The sequence below is a fragment of the Equus asinus genome, chromosome 5 (assembly GCF_041296235.1).
Source record: "Equus asinus isolate D_3611 breed Donkey chromosome 5, EquAss-T2T_v2, whole genome shotgun sequence".
Classification (NCBI taxonomy): Eukaryota; Metazoa; Chordata; class Mammalia; order Perissodactyla; family Equidae; genus Equus; species Equus asinus.
Window position 1 is genome coordinate 88,926,999 of NC_091794.1, and position 16,830 is coordinate 88,943,828.

The window sequence follows — 16,830 nt, forward strand, 5'->3', positions numbered from 1 at the left end:
AAAAATTCCAAGCACCTTTACTGAGACCGTTTCCTTTTCCTGACCGTTAGTTCTGTGAATCGGTTCAATAAGAACCTGTCCTCCTTCCTAACAGGATACAATTGGGTAAATCAAATTTGTAACCATGACCATGCCAGAAACGTCACATTTAAAGACAAACTCCATTTAATTAGGCGTGACAAGCCTAATTGTAAGAAACAAGGACTGTACTTCACGTGTGGGAATGTGGCCTCCAGGACACCGGACTGGATCTGCTCCACGCCCTTTGGGATCCCAGCCTTCAAGGTCATAGAAAAAGTCACTCCTGCTAGGCCAGAAACACTCACAAATTTGGAGATTCTCCAGAAAGAAGGTACCCCTGCTGTTACAGGTTGTATAGACACAGCCTGACAGACGTAAATTAGATGGTTCTAGGTTCCTGAGCTTAGGTAATATGATAAGAAAATTTTTTTCTGACACATACACACACACACAGATTAAAATTATGACCCAGGGGCTTTACAAAGTCTCCAGACAGAAGTTAACTCTCAAACCTTAGTATCACGTGCTCTCACTTTAACAACCATGCATCCAGGAGGACTATGTGTATCCATCAACAGCTCGTTACAAACACCTATGTTCATAAAACCGGCCAAACTTAAAAAAAGCAGAGTAACGACCAAAATCAGAAAATTGCTGAAACAAACTTATGAGGTCAAATCCACACCTTAGGAGACGTAGGAATGAGAAAGCAGACCCAGGCCTTGTCCAGCTGCCATTTGGCCATTTATTTCCCACTATCAAACCGACTCACCAGGCGCCAAAGCCCGAGAAATGGACAAACATCCCATTTTGCACCCTGGGATAAAGCATACAAGGACAATGAAGATAAATGTATCAGTAAGAACAACAATAAAAAAGTAAAAATAAAAAATAGGGTCTCTCTCTCTAGCATTGGTCCCAAAAATAGAGAAAAGTTGAGCACTTGCTGTAAGTTACAAACCCCGCAGCAAAAACGATTTTACCCGACTTTACAGCACCGACATTAACAGACACAGAGCCATGGTCGCAGGCATGGCAGCCGTCGCCTGACAAAGCTGCCGGGTCTCCTCCCCTCTGAAGAGATGAACTGCAATCTTGGTAACCTTTGGTTTGTCTCTTTAAATACCTATGGCATTTTTATTCGGTGAGCCCATCCTTCTGATGCAAAAACTCTTCTTTCCTCAAAGCATTTACATCTCCCTTTCACACCCTCTACTAAACTGTAGCCCCATGAGCACGGGGATTTAGTCTGTTTTGTTCACTGCTATATTCCCAGCACCTGGACTCGTGTCTGGCTCCGTAAATGTTTGTTAAATGGATGAATTATGTGCCCTGTACAAGTCGGTTCTATTTATTCCACAAATATTAAACAGATGCCTGAATGCTTATTATGGGCCACACACTGGGGATGTGCAAATGGAGGCGATTAAGCCCCCGCCTTCAGGGGCTCCCAACATCTTGGGGTTGGTGGGTGAATCACGAGGCGAGTAGAAGACAGCCTGCCACTGCTGTGATGGGCACGCACAAGCCTGTGAAATCAGCTCAGGGGGGCCAGGGAGGACTTCCTGGAGGAAGCTGGACTGAGAGATGGATAGGAGAGGGCCAGAGAAACAGGTAAAGGAGGCAGAGGGTGTGACAGGTAAAGGACACAGCATGTGCAAAAGCCTGCAGATGAGAAACAGGGGGAAGGGTAAGGATGCAGTAATGAGAGCTGTGGCCAGTGAGGTCCACAAAGGCCATATCACGAAAGGCCTTGAATGCCAAGCCAAGGAATCTGGTCTTGACCCTGCAGGCAGTGGGCACCTAGAGAAGGTCCTTGCCCCTCCTGGCACCAGGTCCATGCACCCAGCACAGGCGCTGGGCTGAAACTGGCTGCGGGAGGCCAGCACCAGGCAAGACACTCACCTGGTGTGCTGCTGGAGGTGGGAGAGCTGTCGGAAGGACTTATCACAGTAGGAGCAGTGGTAGGGCTTGACGCCCAGGTGGATGCGCAGGTGCTGGGCCAGGTAGGAGGCGTTGGCAAAGGACTTGGAGCAGTGCGGGCACTTGTGGGGCTTGGCCTCTGTGTGCGACTTGGAGTGAATCTGCATCTCGGACTTGGTGAAAAAGGTCAGCGGGCAGACCTTACACCTGTGGGGCAAGAGGCAGGTTCACACCTGGGAGGATCCCACATCCCCGGCGACTACAGCTCAGGGGGCACCTTCGACGGTGGAGAGACCTTGCACCTGGGACAGAGCTTTCCTGTGAGGCTCCTGGGAGCACAGGCCTCCTGGGAAGGATAGAGGACGGGCTCCCAGCCTGTACACCCTCCAATCTGCCTGGAGGCCCAGTTATGGCAGCCTGGAGGGCAGGTATACCGCACAGGGAAGAGAAGGCTTGAGATCCTGGTGAAAGGCTGCCCAGGGCCACACCCCACGGTTCTGGGACACGGGGCTCTAACTCTCCCAGTAAGTAGTTCTTTACCCTGGCTGCACATCAGAATCACCCGGGGAGCTTTCAAGAAAGGCCGAGGGGCCAGCCTGGTGGCACAGCATTTGGGTTTGCACGTTCCGCTTCAGTGGCCCGGGGTTCACAAGTTCGGGATCCCAGGTGTGGACATGGCACCGCTTGACACGCCATGCTGTGGTAGGTGTCCCACATGTAGGGTAGAGGAGGATGGGCATGGATGTCGGCTCAGGGCCAGTCTTCCTCAGCAAAAAGAGGAGGATTGGCAGCAGTTAGCTCAGGACTAATCTTCCTCAAAAAAAAAAAAAAAGCTGATACCTGGCTCTCTGCACACCACCCTCGCCCCCCGCCCCCGGAAGGAATTAAATCTGAATTTCTGGAAGTGCTGTCCTGGCATTGGCAATTTTCGAAAGCTCCCCAGATGATTCTTGCGCTGAGGTTTGAGAACACTGCCCGAAGAGGACAAAAGGGACTCACCACCCCAGGCTGTGGTGGGTGCTGCCCCCAGCCTCAGACCGCCTCTGAAGGGGATGTGGGCGGGGCTTGCCAGGAGACCCCACCCCCCTGGACCTCAACCTGCCCCCTCAGCCCCCGGGGCCCCTCCTTCCAGTAGCCCCCGCTGCTGGGCTTGGCAAGAGACTTTGCCCCAAACCCAACGGGATCCCCTCCCGCCGAAACCCCCACCTGTACGTCTTGCCCTCCTTGGCAGTCTCGCCCGAGGCCAGGATGGGGTAGGGGACTACGAGGACAGGCGGGCCCCCTGGGTTCTCCGCCTTGATCTTTTTGCGGCCGCGCTCAGACTTGGGGGGGCCAAGCAGGCCGTGGCCCTGGATTGTCTTGATGGAGTCCAGGAGGGGGGGGCTGGTGATCCCTGAGATGAGGGTGGGGGACGAGGCGATGAGGCGGCTCTGGCTGGTGGTGGTGGGTGTGGACGGGGTGCTGGTACCCGTGCCCGCGCTGGACTCGGAGGTGCTCACAGCCGGGGTCCGGGAGGAGAGCCCCAGACCTGCGAAGACACCGGAGAAGGCGCAGGGGTAAGGGGCAGCGGCAGAGGCCGATGCAGCCCCCTGCCGCCCAGGTGTGTGACATTGGCGGGTCACCTCAACTTTCTCAGCCTCCCCTTCCCTTTGTAAATTATTCCCCCTGGGGTAAATAAATGAGAGCTTGTGTATGTGTAAGAGGGCTCAGATCCCTAAGGACCAAATCGAGTTAGGAGCACTTTGGAAATAATCCAAACCACAGAGAAAAACCTGGAGACACCAAGATGTTCACTGCTGTGTTATTTATAACAAAAAATTAGAGGCAACTGAAATATGCAACATTAGGGAAGAAGTCAATAAGCTGATCAATCTCCTCTACTGAACATTAACTGCCCATTAAACAGGAGATTATGTTTGTAAAAAAAATGCATATATATGCACAGAAAAAATAAAGAGAAGATGTACCAAACGTGAAGTGGATGATAGAATTAGGAGTAATTAAAAATTAAAAAGATGAAAATAGTGTCTATCACATGGTTAAAACTATGCTTTTTAAAAAAGAAACCAAGAATCTGTACATTGAAAAAGATAACATCTAGAGTTGGCACAAGTCTGTTTTGTGTCACACGCTGCTGGTACATTTATCAACTTTAACGGAGGGCTGTTTGCCAATAACCATTAAAATGTTAAATGCACATACCCTTGGACTAAGCCATTCTACTTCTAGAAATTGCCCATAAGGAAACATTTGCACGTGGGGGCCGGCCCCGTGGCCAAGCAGTTAAGTTTGCTCGGTCTGCTTAGGCAGCCAGGGGTTTCACCGGTTTGGATCCCGGGCATGGACATGGCACCGCTCATCAGGCCACACTGAGGTGGCGTCCCGAATGCCACAGCTAGAAGGGCCCACAACTAAAATATACAACGACGTGCTGAGGGGATTTGGGGAGAAAAAGCAAAAAAAAAAAAAAGATTGGCAACAGTTGTTAGCTTAGGTGCCAATCTTAAAAAAGAAAAAAACAAAAGAAATATTTGCACATAAGCACAAAGATCCGTGAACAGAGATCTTCCCGACAAAACCGTGATCACACAAAACTGGACACGACCTCTTTGTCCTTGGTATGGGCCGTGTAAAGAGAGGTGGCCCATGCTCACTATGGAGGACTGGGCAGCCACAAAAGCCAGAGAGAGATTGTGCAGCGACACAGAGAGAGTGTCCACGTATGCTGTCAGGTGAAAAGCAAGTCACAGACAGTATGAACCCGTTTATTTTTAAAAACACACCCCCAAACTACATATGCCACTATAGACAATCTGTGTGCGTAAGTACACAGGAATGGATCTGAGAAGAGACACACCAAACTAAATTGTCTGTTCACTGTGCTTCTCTCTAGGGAGGGAGAAGAATTTTTTGGTAAAAGGAGATTTTCATACTTTGTCTATCTGCTTTTATATGATTCAAATTTTTTACCTGGTGAATTCATCCATTTTTTACATCTGTGATTAAAGGATAAAATAAAATAAATTATAGAGAAAACATATGAAAATGCTAACAATAGTAGGACTAGGGCTAATTTTTTCTCCTTCCAGCTTGTCTGCAATTTCTAACTTTTCTACAATGACTATGTATTACCTTTATAGTAAAAAATGCACTAAAAATATTTAGGGTAGAATGGCGAATAGGAAAAGTAAGTTAAAGTCATGGGTACAGCCCTACCACAAGCTCAGCACAGCACACAGGCATATTAAAAAACAAACACAAAAGATGAAAAAGGAAGGAAACGGACCAAAGGCTCTCTAAGCTGCTGGGTTAGGAGCTGACGATTATGAGTTATTTTTTTTTCTTAGCTTCCCTTTTTTCCAAATTTCCCTTAATATACTTATATTACTTTTTTAATATTACTTTTATAATAAAAAAATAAATTTAATAAAATCATAATAACAGAGGAATGTGCAGAGTGTGGCTGGGGCCTGGGGGAGGCTCAGCAGGCCCCACAATTCCGGGGCGTCTCTTGGGCGGGGGCGGGGGGAGGCAGAGGCACCTGGCTGGTGGCCCGGCTGAGGCAGGGAAGGAACAGAGGCCCCACTGCAGTGGCCTCCAGAGAAAGCCTGTCCACAGGCTCTGAGCTGAGCATCAGGCAGCCCCAGCCCCAGGATACCGCCTCAGGATGTCCCCTGGCACCCCAGCCTCAACCTATCCAAGACTGAGCTCACGTCTTCCCCGACCCCACTCCTCTTCCTATGATTCCATCTCACTGGCAGTGCCTGGGTGTCTCCCTCACCTCCTCCCACTCCTCACCCCTGCATCCAGGCCAGCACCAAGCCCTGTCCACTCTGCCTCCTCAACATACCTCAGATCTGCCCACTTCTCTCCATCCCCACTGCCACTAGCTTGCCCCGGCCACCCTGGTCTCCGGCAGATCACCCTGCTTCGTGCTTGTCTCCCACCAGACCAGTCTCCACCTCGCAGCCAGCTTTCCTCTCCGACTTAAAAACCTTCCAAGCTCCCCACCCCCTGGGGTACAGTTCCAACCACACAGCATGACCCCCAGGGCCCTTCACAGTCTGGTCCTCCTTCCGCACTAGCCTCAGCAGAACCAGGTAGAGCAAAAAGGTTAAGACTTGGTCCCTGGAACCACACTGCCTGCCTCTGCCTCTTACTGGCTGGGAAGCTCTACCTCAGTTTCCCCACCTTTGAATGGAGACAAGGGTGAACCATGAAACTGCTGGTTTTGTAAGTCAAAAGCCATCAACTGTTCAAACACTAACAGTACCCTCCTCACAGGAGCCCTGGGAGTAATAAAATGAATACAGGCAAACATACACAGGTGCTCAGCTGGCGTCAGCTGGCATATTGTGATGATCATCATCATCAGCTGTTGGCCTCCCTACTCTTACTCCTGTGCACATACTCGCTTTGCACATGCCGTCCCCGCTTCCTGCTCCATTTCCCTAGTTAACCGTCAACCTTTCTTTCATATCGGCTCCTTGCCGCACCCCTCCTCCACCTCTGGTCAGGGCTCTTCTCTGGATTCCTGAAGTTCTCTACATTGCCTTAGCTTGCCTGCCGACCTTCTGGCCGGCACTGACCAGCCGTCGTCCTGTCGATTTGGGGGCGGTGGGTCCTCCCAGTATAGAGTCGGACACAGTCTGGTGGCTATGCTAGTAGGACCAACCCTGCCACAGGAGCATCCCCCCAGGCCTTGCCCTCTCCTAGCCCCATGCTATCCTCGCCAAGCCGCCACCCCGCAGGTCTCCGGCCCCGCCCACTCGGCCCCCCCACTCAGGCCCCGCCCTCGCCGGCCCCGCCCCCGCCCACTCGGGCCCCGCCCCCCGCCGGCCCCGCCGTACCTGTGACGGTGCTGGTGGCCGGCCGCGCGTGCAGCGCCACGTCGGGCTGCGGCACGGCCTGCGGGTGCAGCCCTGGCACCTGCTGCAGCTTGGGCAGCGACATGACGGCCTGGCTGCTCTCGGCCGGCGCCGGCGGCACCAGCAGCGGCTGCTGCGACGAGGCCGACGTGGGCGGCAGGTGAGGCGGCCGGATCTTCTCCGCCATCAGCTGCTCCTTGATCTTGTTAATCAGGACCAGGTTGTCCAGCTGCGGGCAGGAGAGGAGAGGGACTGAGGGGGCTTGGGCCGCGTCCGGCGCCTTCCCGGCGCCGCCGGTCCCCCCGCGAGCCGCGAGCCCCTCGCCCCGCCCGGCCGCAGCCAAAGCCCCAGGTAAAGCAGAGCAGCTCCGAGAAGGGGAGGGGCGACGCTCGGTCTTACCTGGCTGGGCATGGTGGGAGGAGGGGGCCAGAAGTAGGGGTTGTTAAATCGAGGCTCGGCCATCCTGCGGGGAGAGAGCGACTGTCACAGGGAAGAGGGCCCTCCCCACCGGCCCGGGGCGAGCTCCTGTCAGCTATGCCCGCTCAAGTCGGCGCCAGTGTCTGGGATCCCTGCCCCCGTGGGACCCTCACCCCGCAGCAGAGCAGGCCAGGCCAGAGAACCACACATCCAGGCTGAAAAGTCTGGAAGTCAGCATCTCCCTTGGTGGGCCCAGAGGACAAAGGTCACATCCAGACCAGAGTGGTCCCGGCCCCACCACCACCCTGATGCTGGCAGGCCAATCCTTATTCCCCAGAAGGGCCCTAAGCTGCAGAGCCAACCCCATGGACCCATGGACTCCACCAGAAGACTCCCCCCACCTCATCCAGAGACAAACGAAGGAATCCTGGGTGGACTCTGTAATGGCCACAGAGTGGAGCAAGCTGTCCATCCCTGCACCCTGCCCTTCTGAGTGAGGCCCCTCCCAGTGCAGACACCCTCATCAGAACACGGGGCAGCTCGGCTGGACAGACACGGCCTTTCTAAAGGGCAGTTTGGCAGGACGATTTTCAGAGACCCAAATGGTTATTGCCCTTTGACCCAAGAAATTGTACCTCTGGAAAGTTACCCTCAAGAAACAAGCATGGACATGTGCAACATTTTACCTACACGGATGGGTCAGAACCCTGTGCTTAAGGAGGGGGTTGAAGAGGCCTGAGGCTAGGGCACTTTGGGGCTCTTCAGTAGAAGCAATCTGTCTCCTAGAAGCAAATTGTCTTCAGAAGTGACAATCTGTCCAGTGGCCCTCACCTCTGGCAAGCTCCATGGCAGGCCTGTGCGTTAGAAGGCCTTTCAACCAGGGCAGTGTGAAGGATGGGCCTTGAGAGTTACCTGAGTCTTCTGTAGGGTTCGAGTTTTCTGTGACCCTAGAGTAAGTCAAGAAGTGATGACTACAGGGACCATGCTGGGCAGAGGTAGTCCATTAATTCTTGCTCCCTATAAAATTTCTTATTTATCTCTCTCTTACACGTATTACTAACTAAATACCTACTGGTATTGTTGGTATTAAATGAAATTGCTTATTTTGACAGGCAAGGTCAAAATGAAGTGCCGTCAGCCTCTTCCCGGTCCTACAAGCCTGAGAAGCCCCTGCTGGCATTGCAGGCAGAGGGTTTCACGAGAAAACCCTCCATAAGGACACTATCTATTCTCAGCACTTCATGAAAGATCTTTTACATGAATTCTCTCTTGTGACCTTCACTTGAGAAGCAGGCACAGGAGGTATTATTACCGCCATTTTATAGGTGAAGAAACTGAGGCTGGGTGGGAGAGAAGGGAAGAGACCTGTCCAAGAACACAGAGCTAGGGTGCCAGAGTCAAGATGAGAAATCAGATCTGCTCGAGCAGGGGGCTCCAGGGAATCTGCTTTGCAAACCCGAGTCCTCGGTTAAGCAAATATCCACATGTCAATGACTCAATACCTACACGCAAAAATCCTTGCCTCTCCCTCCCACCCTGGGGGGCCAGTCTGGATCTGAGCCTGGCCAGGCTGGGGATCTGAGTCCCCTCCTCTGGGGTGGGCGGGGCGGCCCCTGCCCTCTAAGAGCACTCCTGCTCCCACCACCCACAGACACCAAACTGCCCCTCCCTCAGCCCATCCGACCCCGCCCACCCCTCCCAGGCCAACACCAGAAGCACTTCCTGCCTGGAGTTCTCCCTGACTGCTCCAGATCTCTGGGACTTCTCCCTTCTCAGAAAGACCTCAACACGACAGCCACAGTGAGGAGGCTACCAGTCACCAAGTGCCTCTCTTCTGCCAGGCACACTGACACTGAAAGGCAAGTACTCTCAGCAACCCCACTCTACAATTGAGGAAACTGAAGTTCAGAGAGGTGGAGTGACTTGGTCGAGGTCACACAGCAAGTAAGCAGAGAACTGAGATTCCCATTCTAATCTGCCTGACTCCAAAGTCCAGCTGTCAGTCCCTTAGCTGTTCAGGGGAAGGACAAGGCACCCTGACTGTAGGCTTGTGAATGTGCCCCATCTTAGGATGGTTGGCCGCAGCCCCACAGACAGGCACCCACTCATCCAGCAGCCTCAGGACCTGTCCCTCCCCTGCTGTTGTCCACTGGGGAAAACGTGGAGAGGACTAGTCGCAAAGCCAGGGTGAGGAGGCTCCAGGGCTGGGAGGAAGGGGAGCTGGCTCAGAGAAGCCTGGGAATTGGATGCACCTGTCTGGTTCATCTCGCTATCCCAGGCACCCAGGCCCAGAGGTTATCAACAACATGAGTTGCATGACAGAATGAATAACTGCAGGAATAATAATCAGAATTATTTTAAAGACAATCCCACATCATTATCTAGCACAGCGGACAGTTTACAAAGCTCTTCTGTACCCACCGGCATTCTCCTCAGAGCCCCAGGAAGCAGGGAAGAACTGTCACCCCCATTTCCCACAGGAAGAAGCTATAGCATCAGGAGGGGCGCCCTTTGCCCCAGGCCACACGGATGGGGAAACAGGAGGGCGCGCTGGGCTGCACTGTTGGGCATCGGCTCTCTGAGCCTCAGTTTTCCTTATCTGTTAAATGGGGTGAAACAGGCTGTTCTGTCTCCTTCCTTCCCTGGCCCAGGACTCTGCCCTCTGCACCTGGCTGTTCTCAGTCAGTTCTGGGGGAGGTGCCTTCTCCTCCTCCCCTTCAGTTCAATGCCACGTTCAGGCTTCTCAAAGTCCCACCCTGGTCAGGGAGGTCTGGGGAAGAGGGTGCTTGCCCAGGGTCTGGGTTAGTGCATCCTCTCTGCCATTTATCAGGCCCCTGATCAGGCAGGGACCACCCCGCACCCTGGTCGGGAAGCAGACCCACAGAGGGGCAGGGTCTGCCCTGGGTCATGTAATCTGAGCCGCACAGCCTCTGCCTAATTTCTGCTTCCTTCTCTGGCTGGTCTTAAGTAACTGAATGATTCCGTCGGTGCCCCTGGCCCTGGTGTACACCTACTGTGTGTCGAATGCAGAGAAGGCCAGTGGGGGTGAACATTTTCTGAGTTCCTACTGAGTGTCAGAGTCAGTGTCATTGCTAGGTGCACGTCAAGAGCATCTCGTGTGAGCCGCCAACAAGCCTGTGAGCCCGTGAGGTGGCTGTCCACCCGTGCAACCCTGGGACACAAGGGCCATGACAAGAAGTGCAGGGGAAGGCGGCCGGGGCCGGGGTAAGCTGCTCAGACCTTCTCATGAGGGGGGGGCTTTAAGCAGGAGAGACACTGCTCAGATGTGCGTTTAGGACAGGTCTGTTTAAGACAGGGTGGTAGGGCTTTCCGGCAGAGGCACGGAATGTGAAAGTCCAAGCCAGGTTTGGGATAGTGAGCGCCCACCCGCTGGCCCTAAGAGAGAGCCGGAGAGTGGTGAGGTGGTGAGAGATGGAGGCCGGCCGGCAGGGTCTTGAATGCCGCCGTGCTAAGGTGTTGGGATGGAATGCTGGGGGTGAGAGGCACCAGGGAGTGTGCGGGGGCCAGGGGAACAATGGAGCTAAGGGGACCAAGGTCAGAGGGAGCAGCCTGAGGACACTGCCTGGGGCAGCGAGGCTGGGGCTGAGGAGCCAGGAGGACCAGGCCAAGGGCCTGGGCATGCCAGCGTGGGCAAAGGAAACACGCTGGTGGTCGGGCGGGACACGCAGATTGGGCTTCAAGCCCCAAATGGAAGTCACGGCTCTGTGCCCTGAGCCCCCAGACACACAGGCCTGATCCCTGCAGTGGGGGAGGAGGCTGCCAGTTGTTTTTCTTGCTCTGGAGGTGAAAACCGTTGGCTGGCTGGATGAAGGAAACACCTAGAGTTGCCTCTCAGAACAGCGGGCCCATCCACCCACCCATCCATCCATCCATCTGTCCACATTCTGGACCGGTGCTGGGAACCTGAGGCCACCAGAAGAGCCCTCCCCTCCAGGAGCCCCACGCTACGTGGGGGAAGCAGACACATGACCCACAAGTTTCTGCAGAAGGAACTTTCGCCTTTGAGACCTACTGTGTGCCACCAAGGACCTCCGTGGGGTCGCAGCCGACAGGCCGCCTTCTGGTCCTATCTGGTCCTATCCTTAAGGCCCCTCTGCCACGTGGGCCCTCTGAGATCTGTGCACCATGCCCCTGGGTACCCCATCTTCTCAGTCTCTTCACGGCTCCCCACCCCCCACAGGCTCCTCAGGGTGGGACAGGGGCCTCTTCTCTCCCCCTGTCCTCAGTCCCTGGGGGACCCCTCTAGTCCAGGACTTTTAAAACCAGCCAATCCCCAAGTCTCCCCCTCCTGCCCAGGCCTCTCCCTGGAGCTCCAGGCCAAGCTTTCGAGGTGCCTCCCTGACATGTCCCTTTGGCTGTCACGTGAGCTGCTCAGACTCAGCAGGCCTGAGCTGGGCTTAGTCTGGCCCTAGGACGTGCCCCTCCTCTAGCCATCCCCAACTCCGAGCGGGACAGCCCCGTCTGCCCAGATGCTCCTGCCACAGACACACATTGATCCACAACACGTCTCCTCCCTCCCCTCCCGGCTCAGATCCACCACCAGCCACGTCCTCAGGATCCCCGCTCCTCTCCACAGTCCTAGCTACCATTACCTCACCTTGACCATGGAACAGCCTGCTCTGCTTGGAGCCCAACATACCCAGGTTCGAATCTTGGCTCCAACTCACCAGCTGTGTGATCCTGGGCAAGTCACTTGCTCCTGCCCCCCAAGTAAGGGATGAGCAGCCCAGAGCCAGGAACCTGACCCAGGATGGAAAGAAAGGATCAGGAAGGCCTTCCCAGGGGAGGTGATGCCTGCTTTGGGTCTTAAAGGATGAGTGGGAGTCAGCCAGGCAAAGAAGGAGTGGGCAGCATGGTGGGAGAAGCAGCAGCCCAAGCAAGGGCCCAGAGGTGAGAGCTACACAGCGGGTGCGGGGAGCTGGAGTGTTCTGGTGTGGACTGGGAGAGGGGAGAGAAGGCTGGAGCCATTAGCCAAGGCCCAACCTAGAAGGCCGATCCTGAATCCTAGGCCTGGACGCAGGACTTGGAGCCGTGGGCGATGGGACGGAATCTATGGTTTAGAAAGGGCCCTCTGACCGCTGGGTGTAGACGGGACTGGAGAGGCCAGGGGAAGCCAGGAGAGGAGGCAGTGGGAGGACAGCCGTCAGGAGGCCCCTGGGAATGAAGGCGAGAGGCAGGGGCTCCCCTCGGCCCAGGAGAAGAGTGACCAAGGACGCCTGGCTAGTTAGTTAAGAGCCGAAGCCAAGGAAGCGTGCAGGGTGCCCCACGTGGTGTGGCCTGGGAGGTCCTCTGGACACGGACACGGACAAACATGGCCACAGGAACATGCAGACAGACAGCACCAAACTCAGACGCACGTGACAGACACAGACCTGTAGCCCCAAACATGGACAGATGGGGACACAGCAACTCCCGTGAGCAGGAACTCACAGCCGCCAGGACACGGAGTCGCCGGTGGACGCTGTTACAAGAGGTGAGCACACGTGGCCCTCGGGGCAGACCCAGAGGGAGGCGGTGAGGGGCGCTCAGGGAGGCGGGATGAACACGATGGCTGAGTCCCCCAGAGAACAAACCCCTCATTGACAGATTCAGCCTGGAATCACAGGCTCCTTACCTAGAGTGTCCTTTCCCACTTGGTGAACTTCTACTCATCCTTCAAGACCCAGCTCAAGTGTTCCCTCTTCTACGGAGCTTTCCCTGAACCCCCAGCCAGTCACTTCCTCTGTGTTCCCAACAGCACCTTGTATATGGGAATAACAATAATAACATAATAATAATAAAATGGCAGCTCCCATTGATTTCAACACCCATTGTGTGCCAGGCACTGGGCTGAGTACGCCATATGCATCACATCACCAATCTCCCCAGTGACCCTGTGAGAGGCGCATTTAACAGAAGAGGAAACGGCAGCTCACAGAGGTTGACCATCTTGCCCAAAGTCACACAGCTGGCAAGTGACGGAGTTAGGCTGCCACCAAGCACTCGGGGCCACTCCTGCCCTGGTGCGGTGACCTGCTTCCCTGGGGAACTTCCCATCAGACTAGGAGCTCTTCACAGGTAGGGTGGGTGCTCAAGCACCTCCACCATTCCAGCATCTAGCCCAAGGGGGTCTCAGAAGCTCTTCGTGGAATGAAGAACAATAATACCGACCACCTTTTCTTGAGTACTTACAGTGGGCCTGGAACCGTGTCAGGACATTTTACAGCCATTATTTTACTGTTGCAATAGACTCATTATACAGATGAGGAAACTGACGTCCAGAGAGGTTAAGTAACTTGCCTGAGGTCACAGAGCCAGTCTGGATTTGCAACCAAGTCTGCCCATCACCCTCTCCCAGGAAGGTGGCCTCTGAGGCCAGCCTAGCAAGCTCCCCAAAGGGGCACTAGGGGATGGGGTACACCAGGTGCCAGGCCCTGCCACCCAGGGAGGTTCAGGCCTAGACATACACACACAAAGAGGACCGCAGCCCAGGGTGGATGCAATGAAGCAACTTATGTCCCATGCTCCATTCCTAGCCCATCGCACAGATGTTAAAAAATGAGATTTGTGGGGCTGGCCCCGTGCCCAAGTGGTTAAGTTCATGTGCTCCATTTTGGTGGCCCGGGATTCACCGGTTTGGATCCTGGGCGTGGACCTATGCACCACTCATCAAGCCATGCTGAGACGGTGTCCCACATAGCAGAACTTAAAGGACTTACAATTTGGATATACAACTATGTACTGGGGCTTTGGGGAGGAAAAAAAGAGGAAGATTGGCAACAGATGTTAGCTCAGGGCCATTCTTCCTCACCAAAAAAAAGAAAAGAGAGAGAGAGAGAGACTTGCCCTGACTCTGTGGCCACAGGGGAACTAGCTCCCAACAAAACAAATGGGAGAAAGCAGGACCCAAAACTGTCCAGACACTGTGATTACAAGGAGGCAAAAATAAAAACCTGTGTCAGAAAAAGCAAGCTGCAGGGAGCCACGCCCTGAGGGAGGCTGGAGTGCCGGGGGAGGTGGCCGGAGCAGACCTGGTTTTTCGTCTTTGTTTCTCTGATTTGCAGATCCTCTGTAGTATCGTTCAGTTGCTTTTATAATGAAAACAATAAATTTATTCTTAAAAAAATGAAAGAACAAGAGCCAGCCTTGATGGCCTAGTGGTTAAAGGTCGGCACTATCACTTCTTTGGTGTCCTGGGTTCGCTTCCCCATCGTGGACCCACACCACCCGTCTGTCAGTAGCCATGCTGTGGCAGAGGCTCACATAGAACCAGAAGGCCTTGGGGCCAGCCCAGTGGCGCAGTGGTTAAGTGTGCACATTCCGCTTTGGCGGCCTGGGGTTCGCCGGTTTGGATCCCGGGTGCGGATGTGGCACCACTTGGCACACCATGCTGTGGTAGGCGTCCCACATATAAAGCAGAGGAAGATGGGCACAGATGTTAGCTCAGGGCCAGTCTTCCTCAAAAAAAAAAAAAGAACTAGAAGGACTTACAACTGGGATATACAAACATGCTGGGGCTTTACCAGGGAGGGGGAGGGGATGGGGGAGGAGAAGATTGGCAACAGATGTTAGTAGCTCAGGGCAAACCTTTCCCAGCAAAAAAAAAGAAGAACGAGAGTGGCTGGTACCAGGGCAGAGGGGGACACAGGGAGGGTCTGGAGGCACAGAGGAGCAGGCGGAGATCAAGTCAGCTGATGGGGGGGCTCCACTGATGCTGCATTCTGGCCCTGCCCTGCCCCCATCCTCCAGGCAGATGACGGGGGGTAGGGGGTGGTGGATGTCACCAAGGCTACCTGGCAGAGGTGACATCAATCTGCAGTTTGAAGCCAGTTAGGATTCAACTGAGTGAGGCAAGAAGCGGATCTCCAGCACTGTCCCTGCCCGGTCCAGGCCCCTTCAGCTCTCTCAAGGGTCTCCTCAGGTTTCCCCACTTCCCCATCCCCCACTCCATCTCCTCCGGCAGTCACTCTGATATTCCTAAACTATAAATCAGATCACAACACTCCCCTACTTAGAACCTTCTATGGCTCCCTACTTCCCTCCAGACAAGGTCTGGATTCCTCAGGCCTTACACGTCTGGCCCCACTGACCTCCAGCCTCCCTGGTTGTTCCTGCCTTACGTTCTGCCTAGCAGGTGTGAGAGATCCTCCAGTGGTCTGCTTCCCTTCCCACTTCCTCACCTTCAGTCAGGCTGCCTCCTCTCCCGGGAACGCTCTGCCTTCCCCATTTCATTGGTTAACTCCAACTTATCCCTCAGGCCCCAGCTTACAGGCCACTTCCTCCCGACAGCCTTCCGGAACTGCTCCCTCTCCACCCCCTCGCTGTGTTGGGTGCCTCTCTTCTCTGCTCCCATGGCGTCCTGCGTTTCCATCATAGAGCACCGATCACTGTTTCTCGTGCATCTCCGCTGTTGGACATGCGCTCTGTCAGGGCAGAATCACGGCTGAGTCATTTACCTTCAAGCCCTACATGGTACCTGATCAATGCCTGAATGAATGAACAGCCTGGGTGGAGGGAACTGAAAGTGTCATGGCCTGGAGAGAGGAAAGTCCCCTCCCCCGCCTCTGAGTGCCCACCACCCACCCTGGCACAACACTGTCCCCTGGGTTACACTGTTCTCTGTTTCCTGGATCTTAGCTCTATCTTCCTAATTGATCTGAGAAGGGGCTATGCATGCTCCGGAAAGACCCGCAGACCAAAAAGGATGTTAACAGCTAATAAACACAGAAAACGGTTCTGCTCCCCTAACGGTGAAAATTAAATGAGCTTCACCTTTTAAAAGAGCAAAACAAAATAATAAAATTCTACTACCCAATGCTGGTGAGGGCACGGTGAAATGGGCACTCCTGTGCATTCCTGGTATACACCAGAATAATCATTTCCGAAAGGTTCTGGCAATGATGTGTCAGGAGCTCTAAAAATGTTCAGATTTCTGGTCTAGTGAGCCCATTCTTGGGGATCTTTCCCTGGAAAATACCCCAAATACAGACAAAGCTGTTTGCTTCAGTGGTTTTTTTAAAAATAGCAAAAACCTGAAACAGCCAAAATTTTAAACAATAGAGGGATGGTTCCATAAATCACGTTACACAGGTACACAGTCTATAGTCGTTAATAATAGCCACTGTTCACTGGCGTTGGGATGACTCATTTAACACTCATATCAGCTTTACAAGGAACTGAGGCACAGAGAGATTAAGAAACTTGCCCAAATGTAGTGGTTAAGTTCGTGTGCTCTGCTTCGGTGGCTCAGGGTTCGGAGGTTCGAATCCTGGATGTGGACCTATACACCATTCATCAAGCCATGCTGTGGCAGCATCCCACATACATAATAGAGGAAAATGGGCACAGGTGTTAGCTCAGGGCCAATCTTCCTCATTAAAAAAAAAAAAAAAAAAAGCAACTTGCCCCAAGTCAAGCAGAGCATGTACAATCTGAACCCAGAAAGTCAGGCTCCAGAGCCCAGGCTTTCCACCCTGATGCTGGATCCGTTAGAAAGAAGGATTAACATCACCCTGCAGTCATTTCGAAAATGCTCATGATACAACATCAGTCGCAGATGGGAGGGAAGATTTAAAAAATTATATGTTGGGCAGAGGAATGA

The 16,830-nt window shown here is 53.8% G+C and overlaps 1 protein-coding gene across 3 annotated transcripts in view; it reads right to left on the reverse strand.

The window, feature by feature from the left end:
- The window catches only part of ZNF362 (zinc finger protein 362), a 40,102-nt gene that overhangs the window by 12,268 nt on the left and 11,004 nt on the right, over nucleotides 1-16,830 (reverse strand). For 2 of the 3 annotated variants that reach the window (XM_044770298.2, XM_070510405.1), the window contains exons 2-6: nucleotides 12,865-12,990; nucleotides 7,212-7,275; nucleotides 6,795-7,041; nucleotides 3,151-3,472; nucleotides 1,927-2,151 (exon numbers count right to left, since the gene is read on the reverse strand). In XM_044770298.2, the coding sequence (XP_044626233.1) occupies nucleotides 1,927-2,151; nucleotides 3,151-3,472; nucleotides 6,795-7,041; nucleotides 7,212-7,275; nucleotides 12,865-12,902 (896 nt within the window). In that variant the 5' untranslated portion in view covers nucleotides 12,903-12,990. The remainder of the gene's footprint in view (nucleotides 1-1,926; nucleotides 2,152-3,150; nucleotides 3,473-6,794; nucleotides 7,042-7,211; nucleotides 7,276-12,864; nucleotides 12,991-16,830) is intronic. The other variant, XM_070510404.1, reaches the window with a different exon arrangement.